This window comes from Vicugna pacos, chromosome 7, assembly GCF_048564905.1.
Source record: "Vicugna pacos chromosome 7, VicPac4, whole genome shotgun sequence".
Lineage (NCBI taxonomy): Eukaryota > Metazoa > Chordata > Mammalia > Artiodactyla > Camelidae > Vicugna > Vicugna pacos.
This window is the reverse complement of record NC_132993.1, coordinates 12,694,614-12,710,811: the sequence shown is the minus strand read 5'-3', so window position 1 is coordinate 12,710,811 and position 16,198 is coordinate 12,694,614. Positions and strand designations below refer to the sequence as shown.

At 43.3% G+C, this 16,198-nt stretch overlaps 1 protein-coding gene across 1 annotated transcript in view; it reads left to right on the top strand.

Moving 5' to 3' along the window:
• The window catches only part of TBXAS1 (thromboxane A synthase 1), a 142,297-nt gene that overhangs the window by 34,235 nt on the left and 91,864 nt on the right, over positions 1-16,198 (top strand). The window contains exons 2-3 of the mRNA XM_006210031.4: positions 18-111; positions 2,849-2,901. Coding sequence (XP_006210093.2) covers positions 18-111; positions 2,849-2,901 — 147 coding nt within the window. The remainder of the gene's footprint in view (positions 1-17; positions 112-2,848; positions 2,902-16,198) is intronic.

Below are 16,198 nucleotides of genomic sequence, written 5' to 3'. Positions count from 1 at the left end.
GTGCTTTTTCCCCTCAGGTATTCCATGTCAGCGTTTTCAAGACTAGAGAAGTTGGGCATCAGACATCCCAAGCCTTCTCCTTTTATTGGAAACTTGCCATTTCTCCACCAGGTAAGGGCTGTCCTCCACTGTCTTCGGCATCAGGTGTGCTGAGCCCCGTGTGGCTTTATCCACGAAGCACAGTCGCCTTCTCTGTGGCTGCACCTGGGGAGGTCTCTGTGTGAAGGTGCTATGATGAACCTTTCCCTACTTGTGTGAATTTTTTATATTATTATTAAAGTATGGTTGGTTTACAATGTGGTGTTAATTTCTGGTTTACAGAATAGTGATTCAGTTACACATCTACATATATATTCATTTTCATACTCTTTTTCATTATAGGCCATTATAAGATATTGAATATAGTTCCCTGTGCTATACTTGCATGAATTCTTATGTGATGAGAATGATCCCTCACTGATCACTCATTAATACGTATTGAGTCCTGTCATCCAGTCATTCACCCAAAAACCCATTTATTGCGGGTCTAAGTGTGCCAGGCCCTGGAATATGGAAGAAGTAAAAGCCATCCATACCCTAGTGCTAGAGTGGATGGTATAGACGCTAGCTGGGGTTGCCCTTCAGAGGAGAGGGAGATCCGTCAGGGCTAGAGTCATCCTGGAGGACTTCCTGGAGAAGGGGATCCTGCAGGAGTGGTAGACACAAAGACAAGGACACACACACCAGGTGGGGGGCAATGATATGTGTGATTACATTGCTTGAGGAGCACTCTGGACCAGAAAGTGGAGATTGGGTAGCTCCAGGGAATGCTGCTGTGAGACAGAGAGACAGAGAGGCAGGCCAGATCACAGACAGTCTGGAAAGGCAAGTGAAGAACTATTTGTGAGCAAGAGGGGAAGAGATAACTGTGAAAGAGAAGAACGGGAGGGGCAAAATTAGTAACTCTTGTGGCTAATTCGGTGTGAAGAATTCAAGGCAAAATGAGTCAAACATGTCTTTAAGTGTTCAGCCAGCGTAACAGGGAGAATGGCTGCAAGCTGGCAGAAATAAAAGGTTGGGCGGTCAGCTGGTTTAGGGAGGTGCCTTTGATTTGCCAGAGTGACAAGAAAGTAGAAATGTCCCATGGGCTCTTGGAGATCTAGGCCCAGGACTCTATCTTCTAAGGTTTTTTTTCCTTTGCTTCTCACGCTGGGTTTTCTCAGAAGTCAGGTGATTTATTCTGCTGACTCATGGGGTGCTGCCACCAGACCCACCATCAGGAGCCTGCAGACCCCGCATGCGAAGAGCCACAAAGCCAAACAAAGGCAGGAAGGACTAAACTTGGGCCAGTCCTGATAATATCCCTTTAAGCTCTTTTTAGGATTTCCCCACCCCTGCCCCCGGAAAGTCTGGCCCTCGGCATTAGATGGAAAATCATATCGGCTATTTTTGTCCTTTTTCCTTCTCATCTCAGTTTCTGTTCTTTTCTTTTCTGGCCCTTGCTCTGTCCAACACCCTTTCCCACCCTTTATTGTTGTTTCTCTCACTCCGCTGTTTATTTTTAAACAACACTTTCTTCTCTCATCTCTAGTTCAGGGGTGCCCAGGCCACAACTCTCAGCCTATAAACTGCATCTCATCAAGGCTTCCCACTAGCTCCTTGAAGCCAGTGCGAAGACGTTTCTCATGTCAAAACAGAACAACAAACTAGATAGGAAATTAAAGTGAATAAATTTCACATTTTTCTTGGGGGAAATGATCAGTTGCACGCGGTTGAGTAATTAAGTTAGTATTAACACGTTGAGGAAAACTGTATCACTGCCAATGTGACGAAAACATGGTGCTCCTCTGGATAATTTCCACAGGTGCTCCTTTTCTGCTCACCAACCTCATGTGTGCAAACCCGCTAAGTTCTTACTAGAACATAGTCATTTCATTGACTGTTTTTATATTCATATAAGCTTTCATTGATATACGGCAAACTTAGATGGTGACGCCAGATTTGATGACCTGGGATATATTCCCATCGAGAACGTCCAGCTCTTCTACCCCCAACCCTCCACTCTCACCCACCCCTTATATCCCTGCCCATATACTCCGTTCCCATAGCACAAGTCTCGCATTTTCCTCTCCTCCACCTCCATCCCAACCCTGTGCATTCTCATGTATGTTTCTCTCCCACAATACAATGGACCCAGCCATTGCCAACCCTTCACCCCGGGCAACCCCCTGTGTATATCTGCACACACGCCATCCCCTCTACACAACTCCATCCCTACAATGCAACGGATCTAGCACTTCTTGACCCTCTACCCCGACTCGGACTCCACCAGGAATACTCCTTTCCCACTGCAATGCGCATCTAATATATAAAGTCACTCTAAGGTTCTTACGTTTTGAATATGTTGATTTTAGTTAAAATTTAACTTGGATCATAACTCAGAATTTGTGATAATTTGGGTGCACTCAGCAGACATATACACATTTACATTTACAGTGGCTGTGAAAAGAGGCTTTGCCAAAAATAATAATAATATAAACCAAACTGCAGAGGGGAATGTTAACTTAGTCAAGAAAGCAAACAGTTTCCAAATATTTTAGCAGCAATTACACACAAATAGTATAAGTACAGATGAGCTCTTCTGTCCCTTAAAGCAGAGCTGACTGAGACATTTTTCTTAGCAATATTTTTCCCCCAAGCTACTAGTTTATTCTAATAGTCCAAAGTGTATGAAAGCACTATAACTTCAATTATTTTTTATTGTTTATGTGATTGTGTTCTCACCACTCCAGTATTTTTTTCTGAATTTGTCTGACTATTTGAAATTTTGTTTCATCTGATTCTTACCATAGTGCTGTGTTTTCTGCAGGGTTTCTGGGAAAGCCACATGGAGCTCAGAAAGCAGTATGGACCTCTGAGTGGGTGAGCGGGAAGCTCCATTCTCCTTTCATGTATTTTGCTTGTGTGTGCTGAATTGATGCGGAAGTAATGACAAGAATGAGAATGTCGCAGGTCTTTATGACTTTTGAGGAGCCACAAAGAGAGTGCCTGGCAGTACAGGCGAGGCTCCCAGAGCAAACCCCAGGGCTGCCCAAGGGTGCACAGCGTTAGCCTGAAGAGCACCACTTCCCAGCCTTCCCAGCCCTGGGTACCTTGACCACCTCTCACCACAGTGCCAAAGGTGTGCTGCAATGGATGCAGCGGCCCCCCCATGCCCCAGTCCAATCTGCCTTGACAACCCATGCCAGGGCTTTCCCCGTGAACGTGTCTAAACCTTATTCGGATCTGTTTTGCTCAACCCTATGAGTAAAATATGCTGTCCTCTGTGTGGCCATATAATCTACCACGAATCCAGTACACGTCTGAAAGTTAGAGGGGGTGCTGTGAACAATTACCCCAGGACAACGGCAGTAACTAAGACTGACCAGGATGTCCTGGGACATACAGTACCCAGCAGTCTCACACACACACACACACACACACACACACACACAGTTACCCTAATTCTCAGCCAAGTGAAAAACTATATGCCTTCCCCGTATTTTCCCTTTTTTATGCTTCGGAGTGTGTTCCTTTAAAAAAAAATCCAGAATCTAACATCCTAGAATTCCAGAAATTCCAGGATCTGACACACAGACCCATGAGCAGACCATGTACCCTAGTCAAGATGTAACAGATTTGGATCCTCTTGATTCTCAGGATGTGTCTTGCCACACTAGAGTGCTAGTCATTTCAGCCTGTTCTCACACAGCTTCGCCTCAGCCACTGGGTGACTGTTAGTAGCTCTTTCCTAGACTTCCAAGTCCATGATAACATTTTTTAGGTGCAGTGAAGTTCTGTGGTGTTCCTACTGTACAGCCTAATGAGGTCCAGTGGTTCGTGAGCCCTTCTACCCATAAGATATGGGATGCTTGCTTTCCCAGTGATGATTTTCAAAAGGCATTGACTTGTACCCTTTGTGGAAATGCTGGGAGACCCACAGTTTTGGCAAAGATCTTCTAACCACTCTTTTAGTTTGCTATGTAACCCTGCAAAGGTAGTGCATTAAGATTTTCTACTAAATGCTCTCTAATTAGTTATCCAGCAATAGCAAACTACTGTAGTGACTTAAACAAGAAGTTACTGTGTGTCATGTGCCTAAGGATTGGCTGGAACTGACTGATCTAAGCTAGCCCGGCTGGGAACATGGTGTGTGTGCAGGTTCAGCGGGGCAGGTGGCTCATCTTGGCCAGCTCAGTGGGCGCAGCTCTGTTCCTCCTCGGAATGGCAGGCAGGCCAGGGCAGGCTCTTCTCATGGTGAAGGCAAAGGATCAAGAGAGCAAGCCCAATTGTACAAGAACATTCTAAGTTTCTGCTACAGCATGTCTGCTAACGTCCTATTGGCCAAACCAAGTTATATGGCTGAACTCAAAGTCAGGGCAGAGAGCACACTCTGCATGCAGTGAGGCCAAAGCAAGTTACTTGGCCAAGCTCAACACTGGTGGAGCAGGGAGCTGAGCTGGAATTACTCTGAAAGAAGAGTGGAGAAATGGTGTGTATCTTTCAATAAGAGGCAACTCCATCTCACTCTCTAAGATCACTTTTAGCTGGATCTCATCCTCACTTACTTCTCCTTTGTGTGTGTGTGTGTGTGCGCGCGCGCGTAGCTTCTTGCTTGAAGCATAATAGGTACTCAAGAACTTATCTTTCCAACAGTCTCATTTTGCACTTGACTTGACATTGACCTTGGAGACTGTTCCATGCATTTCTGAGACAGCACTGACTCAGATTGCTGGTGGTTAGAAAAAGGCCTCCCTGAGTTGAATTCTAGGAATCAGTTCCCTGGAATACGTCTGTACAGATATTCAGAGTAGAGCCCTTGGGTATTTCAAAATAACTTTAAAATATCAGATGAAGAGTTTAAAGGGCACTGTATTAACTGGTGGGTGGTGTGGTATGCTTGTGCGTGCACATGTGTTGGCGGTGGGGAGGTGGAGAGAGAGAGAAAAACAATTGATTTCCTTGACAACAGGATGTCCAATTAAATTTTCTCCCCAACTTTAACTAAGTTAACACAATTTATCCTTTCCATTTCAAGAAAACTTAATCATAGAGAATGATTTCAAATGAGGTTATAGAGATAGAAATTGCAGTATCATCTCCACTCTTTGTTCTCATCTTTCTGGTAAACAGGGGAAAAAAGTAAGGTGATAGCATAATTTCTTCAAACAAATCTACCGGCTTTTTTCTGCTTGGAAAATGATGAGCTGTAATATGCTGACTTCTTTTTAACTGTGTCCACGCCTGGATTTAGAGGCAATGTGGTGATGGATTAATGTCCTGTTTGAGCTCTGGAAACTGGGTGAGACTCAGTATGCTCACCTTTTCAGATGAAAGGGTTAAACTAGTCTATATAGAGGGTCCTTTCCAGCCCTAAAAATTATTTTGTTACTGCTTAAATTTTTTTAAAAATGGTTTCACTGATTGAGAATGGCAAAGGTAGACTATGTTCAATGAAAGACCCTTCTTTGAAGAAATGATTTGTTTTAAATTGTCTTAACTTTTAGACTCCTTCTGTCATTAGGAAATATTATCGATCCCAGATAGGTTCTCTTAAAATTGAAATAATAGACTGATCCACTATTAAACAAGTTAAGCCCCACACTGTTGATGCCATTCAGAGATGCACGTGTCCTTAGATGACAGGGCAGTACTGTATGATGGGAGAAACGTGAGCAGAGAGGATCTTCTCTCTACTTTGTACCTAAAAGCCAAATACGATGGTCATTTATGCGTATTATCTGTTGTCATCACAGCAACTCAGTCAGAGTGTGGGTCCCCAAACTGGAAATTGGCTTCTTACCCTTTTCCCTTTCTTGCTATGAGGCAGCTATTGCTGCAGAAGCCTTCTGCCAAGAGGGGTTGACAGTATCGATGTTTATTACCACCACCACCACCATTGAGAAGAAAATGTCTTCCCAAGTGTCTAATTACATAGCCGTCTCTGCTAGGCCACGTGCAGATGAAACTAGGCACTTTGAACCCGGCTTCTTTGAACTTGAATGTAAAGAAGGTGGGCTGGTATGAACACCTATACAACTTTTATTCCCAATACTTGACTAGAACTCTTTTGATTGCGTATTAGTATAGTAGCCCCCCTTATCTTTGAGCGATATGTCCCAAGACCCACAGTGAATGCCTGAAACCACAGAATGTACTGAACCCTATAGAAATCATGGTTTTTCCTATACATATATAGCAATGAGAAAGTTTAATTTATAAATTAGGCAAGGAAGAGATTAACAACAACAATAAAATAAACAATTGTAAAAATATACTGTAATAAAATTTCTATGAATGTGGTCTCTAGCTCTCAAAATATCTTACTGTACAAATTCAATGCCTTTTCCATCTCAGCTAAGCACTCATCATGCACTGTGGCTATTATAACTTTTATAGTTTGAGGTGGGACAGCAAAATTCGCAGAAATTTCTTTTCCCTTCTTCACAATTTCATGGATAGAAGATCTCTCTTACTGTAGATCTTAGCAATCTCCCCATATGATTTTTTTCTTTCCTTATTAAGTGGAGAACTTCCAACTTTCTACTTGCAGGAGACACTTTATAGCTGCATTGCCAGCATCATGACTCTTGCACTTTGAGGCCATTATTAAGTAAAATAAGAACTACTCGAACCCAAACACTGAGATACTGTGACACGCAATCTGAAAACTGATTTGGCTACTAAGTGACCAACGGTGACCGGGATAAGCTGGAGAAAGGGATGATTCATGTCCGGGGCAGGATGGAGTTAGAGGGCATGAGATTTCATCACACTACTGAGAACACTTAACAATTTAACACTTATGAATTGTTTATTTCTGGAATTTTCCGTTTAATATTTTCCAATAACGGTTGACTGCAGGAAACTGAAACCAAGGAAAGCAAAACTGCAGGAAAATGGGGGCTAATGTACCCTTGGCAACATAAAATGAAGAAAGCAACGCTTTATTGTTTTAAATAACCTTCAGTTAATCATTACTGGTTATCTCCTTCAGTCTGAGAATGAGCCCCAGGTTGGATTTATGTTCCTTCCCGAACCCTAAAATCACAGCATCAACATGATCATCATACCTTTGTGATTGACTATAAACAGGATAGAGATGACGGCCCCTCCAATTTGTAACTGACTTTGTAATCCAGTGGATGACAAGCATTTATTATACTATTGCTACTAATTACTTATAAATACATACACAGCAGCCCAAGTTCGCCTTGTGTGCAACTGATGAAGCCCCCAAAGCTTCTCTTCCCCTTCTCTCATCTCTCTTGTAAGTGACAGCTCTGCAGCTATTCTTTTATTCAGCCTCATCCCCATTTCTTCTTGCTCCCCCATCACTTTTCGTCTTGATTTCTAGGATACTCTCAGCTCACTCTTGTTGAATTTAACTCCCATGCTTCTGGGCATCCAGCACCTATGCCCTACCCCCATTTGATTCCTGTATCCCTTCAACAAGCCAGATTTGTTGAATGACCTTCTGTGCTCTCATTAGAACATTAGGGTGTAAGTAGGTAAACATACGCACAGTACATAATTCATAAAGTACAAATAAGTACACAGAAAAAAGTGAAGCTGACTCCACCTTGGACCCGTAGCCAGTCTTCCTCAGAAGACTGCTATCAATTTCTGAATACTCAGATAGGTAACAGACAACAGATGCAGTTCTTTACCTCGCTTTCAGTAATGATATTTGGGGAACTGTCCCATTTCAATACATTCATTATTCTTAAATGCTATTCTGTTTTTTAAAGATTCATTGCATGGTTGTATCCTAATTTTACAAATAAGTTCTCAGTTGATGAACACCTTTTGCTTTTATAAACAATACCGCAGTGAATATTCTTGTATACACGTCATTGCTGTCGTGTGTAAGTATGTCTGTCAGGTAAAGTCCTAGAAATTGAATTATTAGGTCAAAGATTACCTACATGTTTATTTTGACAAATAAAACTAAGTTGCCCTCTCTTGGGGTTACATCAATTTACACTCTCACAAATAAGCAAATGAGCGCACCTGGTTCCTTCGCGTGTTCCCTCACACACTAAAAATGTGTGGTCGCAATTTTAAATCTTTACTATTTGATGGTAGTTTTACCTTGCATTTCTCGAATTCTCTAGTTATGAGCAAAGCCGAGCATCTTTTCATAGGTATAAAATCTATTGCATTTTGTTTTCTGAAGAATCCTTTGCTACTTATTTGATTGGGTTATTGATCTTTCCCCAGTTTATTTGTAGGAACTATTTATTAAAGAAAATAGCTCTTTGTATTTAATATATGCTTCAAATATTTTCTCCTTTTAATCATTTCTCTTTGGCTTTGTTTATTGTGTATTTGTTCCCATCAGAACACATTTGTTTTTGTGTTGTTGAAGTTAATCTCTTTTAATGGTGTCTACGTTTTGTGTATCTTCCTCAGTAAGGCTTTCTCCACCAAGGATATATTTTTTTAAATTTCCACTTTTTCAAGTGTTTTTTAATTTTATTTAAAAATTTAGGTATTTGATCCATCAGGAATTTGAGGGTAAGGATGGAAGTAGGAATACACCCTTATTGTTTCCAGATGGTGGTATTCCATCTGGAAATTCATCCTTTTCCAACTGATTTGAAATGTCACTTTTATCATTTATTTTTATATGTATTTCTAACTTCTCTGTTCCATTCCTCCGTCTGATCACATGCTGCTGCCACACTGAATACCCACGTTTGGTACGTGTGGCACCTTCCTGTACCTAGCAGCAGTACAGTGTTCTAAGAACATTTTTGTAAATATTGGAATCTGAGATAATCTAGCTCCCGGGGAACCTTGGATCCCTGAACTGAAAAAAAATCAATTTATCAAATAAATAAGACTTCAGTGACCTGGCACTTAGACCCACAGTTCACGCCCACAGAAGCTAGAGGTGCCTAAGATGTCTCCAACTTGGAGGTTTTTTACGACCGTTTTTTTAACATTCTATTAGCCAGCAGGCATGAACTAACAGCACCTTGTCACCAGGCAGTGAGGAAGCTGAGAACTTTGGGATACATGTGGGAAAGCATGTGGCATCAGCCATGAAAACAACAGGGTCGTCCCAACATTTTTGTTTAAGTTTAGATTCCATTGCGCCATCCATCAGGAGAGGGTGCGCTCCGGAAGAGACTAGGGTGAGGAAACGTCTCATGTAAGTGCGCTTCACCGTCTGCTTATGTCCTATTTACATGAGGTTGAAGAGCAGCGTTGAGATGGTTTACTTGAATGCAGGCAGATGGCTGTGTCATCCACGTGTGGGAGGTTTGCTGGCCCACTTCCCTCGATCAAGGACTCTGGGAATTAAAAGGCTCCTGAGGACTCAGCCTGTTACACCCCTGTGTCACGTGATCATGCTCGCTTTAGAGGACACTGAGACATGTGAATCCCTTGCACTTGAAAATAAGGGAGAGGGTGGGTTGGGGCGGAAACTCTTGCCAATTTCTTCGAGAAAATCCAGGTATTCAGACTCACACTGGGCAGCTGATATGGGGAGATTGCTCTCATTTTTAAACTGGACTGAGTGCAATAAAATCATAATAGATGGTGAAGAATGGCAGAATTCTTAGGTAGAAATGAGCCACAGCTGCAGAAGAGCCTAACAGACAATGCCCGGGAGTCAAACTGTCTAAGTTTCTGCTGCTGCTATGAAATGCATTCTGCAGAATGAGACTCACTTACTAAGTGAGCTAAAAATGCGATTCAATTTTAAGAGGAGTTGATGAAAATGAAAACACACTCTGATCATTGAGAAAACATAGTATCCTTGAAATTATGAAGTTAAGTACAGAAATCCACGAGGCCAGACTAGGGGCAAAATTTGGTCCCCAAGCTTGGTAAAAGTTGAGTCTTTCATGAAAGTGTTGAAAGCAAAGCTGAGAATCACTAGTTTCAAGTGATTTGAGTCTGAAACCAAAACTAATGTAAGACCTGATAGTATATATGCAATAATTATTGAGAACCATTCAATGCATTAAATATCAACATTCTCGCGGGTCAAAACAGATCAATTCCTAACACTCAGCCTTTCAGGACACATTTTGTAAATGAGTGTTCATTGAAGTGTTACAGTATTATTTTATAAAAGTGAATACCCTGATGTAACGGGCTGATTTTTTTTTTTTAGAAGGCCATTGAGAATGGGAAGAAAGTTGTCAGCAGGAACATATCTGACAGCTATCACCAATTCAAATGCCTAGCCCAACAGGCAGAATTATGGAAAGAACAACTGTGCTCAGATAAATAGGAGATTTCGACCAGAAAGAGACAGACGAATTGTATTAGCGCCCCACTTTTCTTGAAGGATGCTTTAATAGTTTCCTCGGCATCCCACCCGTCTCTATCGTGGTCTCTTGTTTTCCCAAATGGTGAATTACGACAAAGCTTCCATTCTTCCTTATGGTTTAAGACTTCCTTTCTTCCTAGTCTTCATCCAAAGACCCTCCTGAAGTTTCCCCATTTTCCTGGACTTCTGACCTCTTCTTTTACTTCTTAGTTCACACCACTTTTTTGCCCTCCATCTTCATTCTGCGACAAAGCTAGAGGTGACGCTTGCAGCAAATTTTAGTGACTACTGCTGTCCAAGTGTTTGTGACCCACGCTCCTAAAGACCGAGAGCCTATGTGAATTCCTCTTGTCTGGGTAGAAACACATCAACTAGAACGTGCCAACTTGCAATAGAAAATTGGGGATCAAATTTCAGCACCAACACCCTTTCTATTTACTTTTTTTTCCCTCTTGTTTTATGAGGGGGAGGTAATTGGGTTTATTTACTTATTTATATTTGGAGGAGGTACTGGGGGTCGATCCCAGGACCTCGTGCATGCTGAGCTTGCGCTCTACCACTTGAGCTGTACCCACCCTCCTCCACTTTCTACTTACCACCTGTCAGCTTGTTAGCCAATCACTTCCCCTCTTGGAGCCTCAGTTTCCTCAGATGTAAAATGAGGGGATTTGGACTTACTTGGTCACTTTCACACTTTGTTTAATTAAAAGTAAACAGAAGTCTCAGTAAATAATATATTCTACCTGATCACCCAGTACACCTACAGACATCCACACACCTGAAATAGATGTTTTACTAAATGTCTTTCGCTGTAGAAGATCCACTTTGATCTAGTCTAGTGTTCTGTTTTATTCTATTTTATGAAAAATAAAACAAAACAGAACAAATACAAGCTGGTCACGACCCGCCAAATTGGTTTCATAACCGCTAGTAAGTCAAGATGAGCAATTTGAAAGCAAAGGGCCAGACGATATCTGAAGTCCTTTCCAGTTTTAAACTAGGTGACTACCAACAGATGACTCAACTCTAACAGTCTACATTAGGAAAATTTTATAAGCCCCTGGTTTTACCCCATGGTCATTTAAGATTCTGAGAAATTTCTGACAGGAGCGATTTTGTCAGTTGAAGTGGCACCTGAGATGAAACACTGTTCCTCCAGGGAGGGGCTTCTTCATGGCAGTGGACTGGGGACTGGCCCTTGCTGACTAATAGCTTCTTCCTTTTTCTTTAAGGTCATCAGTTCAAGCATTATTCATATTATTTCCTAGACTTAACTCAGAATTGTTCAAGCTAAAAAGCTGACCAAGACGTATTAGCTGACAATTTAAAATGTCTCTCTGTAAGATTTTTGCACTCATTGTAAATACCTAAGCAAGGAATTCATGTGGACATCCTCTCTTAGCTAGGTGCGGCCAGTGGATTGCTCACTTTCAGGAGATGGGGCAGCAGGAAGGAGTGGCTTAGAAACTGGGAGTAGCCCCACTCATTGGGGTGTCTGGGTGTGGAAACCCCACCAGGCCGTGGGTGTTGACAGAAGCAAGCTCTGGCGGAAGCAGAGCATTTAAAGGGGAAGAAATGGACAACTCCCCATTCTGGTGAACACCAGCCATCATGGAGAGTCCAGGAGAAAACCACCCGCTGAGAAAGTGTCGGCTGGACGACAGTCAGGAGCCCAGTAAAGCAGGAAGCAAGAAGGCCTCTCCGTGGACATTACTGCCCAATGCGGGGGTGTTCCAGGCCCTGAGAAGGGTGTCAGCAGGAGCACAAGCAGGGGTCGGGGTGGGGCCTGGGGAACAAACCACACGCTGGCACTCTGTCCTAAGACTGAGAGCCCACGACTCAGAAACCAGACCCAATCCCCATTATCAACTGGGGACAAAAGGTCCATCCTGGCCGGAACAGAGTGAGGCTGAGGATGCTGGGGGTTTCTCCACCTCCGGGGGGTGTGGTGGGTGTTGGGGGAGGGTGGCAGTCGGGACTTTGGCGGAGTGGGGGGATAAGCACCCTGCTGGGAAGAGTGCAAGGCCGCAAAGGCTGGAAAGTCAGCCATAGGATTTTCAGACTTGCATTCCTTGATCTGTGTTTCCAAAATCCACCAGCGTATCAGGTGGAAGGGAGCTCATTCACTATCAGTGACAATCAAACATGGCATCAATAACCTCTTTACCCCCACAAACAACAGTCTTGCACAGATGTGTTCCCAAACAATAGAACATCTCAAATTAAAATTGCATAAAAACTGTTTCTAGCGAATACTTTCAATTGAAATATTCCATATTTAATTGTATTGTACCTGCAACAAATCCAAGCCATTCAACCCAAAATGCAAAATAGAGTTATGTAACAGAGTCATGAATCACTGTGGCTTCTGCCAAGGTATTCTCCCATCTGGAAGCAGGTCCAGGGAACACACAGCCCTACGCATATATCTTCTGTCAAGAACCCTTTTGCCCAGATAATCTCAAAAACTGCACACATTTACCCAATTCTTAGGGCGCCTAACCCCCATTAACTGAGAATGTAAACAGCTTTCCTATTGTGTGCAAAAAGAAGAATGACAACCATTTTTTATTTCATAATTTTTAAAAAATCATTGCTATATTCAAAGAAGTAACTAATTCCCAATTCACATAGAGCTTAAAGTTCCTCTTTGATCACTGTTTTGTGAGCAGAGAAATTTTCTCCAAGTTCTCAGAACCCTTGAATGATTAAAAAAGTTTTAAATTGTGCTACTGACATAGGGCAAGAGGCGAAGGCATATGCATGTCTAAACCAGATTAACTCTAGGAATACCGTGTAAATTTTCAAGCAACACAAAAAAGTCATACACCACCACACACACACCCCCCCAACACAACCCCCCCACACACCTGTTCTACTAAATTCTAGTAAAGTTCAAATCATCAAAGTTTATCTTTCAAATGGAACACAGTCTCCTTTCTTCCTCAGGACCCTTAAATCTTTTAGAGTTTGGGGTTGTTTACTCTGCATTCCAACTATTCCAGGTCAGTCTTATGTGTAACATTTCTGCAGCTGTGCACACGAAGCCGTTCCCAGCCAGGCACTGCCAGGTTTTATGATGCCTACCTGCCTGGGGCAGATCATAGAAACTTAACTACCCAAATAAGTTCCTTGATTATTTTTTGCCTCTCAAGGCCACGCTCCTAACAGCTCCTCCCCCATCTCGCCCCCAAAACTGCAAGAATTTTGCAACCCCCTGAATCAGCTTTTCCACTCTGGGTGAGGTTCTCGGTTTACTGGCCTGTTTTAAAAGGCCTGGCTCTCTGACGCACTCCCCAGGCTCCCTGCAGGAACCATTAAGCAGGCGCGGTTAGCACACAACGCTGTTTCGGCCTCTCCTTAAAGAACTCGCCAGCTTTTGCCCTGAGCGCACGGCTGGTGGCTGGTCTGTCACCGCAGGTTAGGTGGACATGGTAAGTGTGGTCTTTTGTGTTACAAGCACCTCTTGATACTACTCAGACCACAGCGGGAGCGGGCATCCAGGTATCACCCTGAGACTGTCGCCCTTCACAACAGGACCCCAGGGGAAGGAAACCCAAGTCCTCCCTGGTTTATCCTCCTCCGTCTCCACTGCTAACACAGTGCCCGGGGCACATCAACCACCAGAGAGGTCACTGTTGAATGTAGGCTCCATTTTCCTTCGAAAGTTGTCGGTAACTCTTGAGGTTCTCCTCTGTGTCTCACTGCCAGACCCCGGGTTGTGCCTTACGGCTGACCTGGCCCCGGGTCCTTCCAAAAGAGGAACTTGTTCATCCTCTTTAGCGTGGGGGGCCCATTTTTGCTTTACCTCCCACCCCGAATGGACACTTAACATTCTCCCTCCTCCAACCCATACTTGTGAATGAGTACCAGGCTCGGGGCCTGAGAACCCACAGGATAAAGATTCCATCAGAGTCACTGGAACGCGTCTACATGCTTCCCCAACACGGTCAGCAAGAGGAACTCTGAGCCCTGGCGGTGGGACTGACGGGTCCCCTGCTTCCCAGCCAGATCCAGATGTTGAGGCTGGCATGGAGAACTTTTGGCTGGAGGACAATTTTAAAATTGTGGTTCAGGACAAATAAGATCACATTTATCATCCGAACCGTATTTAAACGTGCAGCTCAGTGGCATTAAGTACATTCATTCACATTGTTGTGCAAACATTACTACCATTCATCTCCAGAACCCCTTTCATCTTGAAAAATGGAAACTCTATGCCCATTAAACAGTAACTCCCCCTCGCCCCAGGCAACCTCCATTCTGCTTTCTGTCTCTGTGAATCTGACTGCAGGTACCTCATGTGAGTGGAATCATACAGTATTTGTCCTTTTGTGACTGGCTTATTTCACTGGTTATAATACCTTCAGGGCTCATCCATGTAGAATGTATCAGAATTTTCTTCCTTTTTAGGTTTGATTAATATTCTATTGCATGCACTTACCACATTTTGTTTATCCGTTCATCTGCTGATGGACACTTGGGTTGCTTCCATCTTTGGTTGTTGCAAACAATGCTGCTATGAACACCAGTATACAAAACGCTCTTCAATACCTCACTTCCAATTTTTTTAGGTATATATCCAGAAGTGAAATTGCTAGATCATATGTTAATCCTATTTTTAATTTTTTGAGGAACCGTCTCAAAAATACTGTTTTCTGTAGCAACTGCATTTGGAGAACATCTTCCTGCAATGCTTTACTGTTCCTTTTGACCACGACTGAGTAGGATGGTTGTTATTTCTTAGCTTCCAACCTTACAGGGAAACTCCAGAAGAAATTTAAACTTCTCCTTGTGCTCTGGAACCTAGCTGGTCAGTGTGAATGACACGTTTCTGATCAGAATACTTGGCCCCTGGTGATCTTGCCCCAACTTCCTGTTGACTGCAAGCCCGTGAGCACATTCTCTACTGGATGACCCTCGTTATCAGCAAATGCTTGTCCTGTCCCATAAATCCAGTTCGTCTTAATAAATTCCCAGTTGTCCTCCCCCAGAGCCCCTGGCCCCCTTATCTCACGCCTCTCTGCCAAGCCCTTTGCAATTTATGTGTTTGCTTTTCGATTCTGCTTTCAGCCCCATTCCAAGTTTCCTCTTTCCCACCAGGTCACAGCGGCCTTTGTGTCTCATATAAATTTAGTCTTCTCTGTCTGGGACTTTTTCTTGTTCACAGGGCCTACGTGGCTTCTCTCCCTGGCACCAGCCCTTCAGTCTCTGGCCTTCCTACCTGAAGCAATTTGTCAAGATCATGTCCTTGCAAATTTGTGGCTTATGAGTTTTCCTTCTGTGTTCTTCTCACACAGTTTTTTTTGCTAGTTTGTAGGCATGCATTCCAACTTTGTGGCCATTTGCTGGAGGAGACAGACTGCATCCCCGCCTGTTCCCACAGCACACAGAGTGTGCACTCACTGAGAGGTGAATAGCTCCATCACTCTCCAAATACAAGAGAGGTGGCAGATGGCCAGCGGGCCAGGGCACAGAGGCTGGAGAGAAAGTTTACAGGTTTGGGCTGAGATATTGGAAGGGAGAGTAGAGGCTGAGGCCGTGCTAGGAAAATGGGATGATCTGCAACATCGATACAGGGGACAACGTCAGCAGTGGCAGGAGAGGAGATAAACCTATGGAATGGTGCTAAGGAAGTGGGTTTTTCGAAGGCAGCTGTGCAGATGCTCAGAATAGAGAAAGGCAAGGCAAGGGATGAAGAGGAGGATGGAATTTATAAAAGACAAACCAACCAACCAACCAACCAACAAACAACCATTCTAACAGCCCAGGTGAGTGATCACAGTGATTTGGCTCATCAGAAGCATAAGGAGAGGGAGACTTTTATAAAGGAAATGTGCTGTAGCAGCAGAACTGAACAATTCACCGATTATAAGGAATAAGGACTAG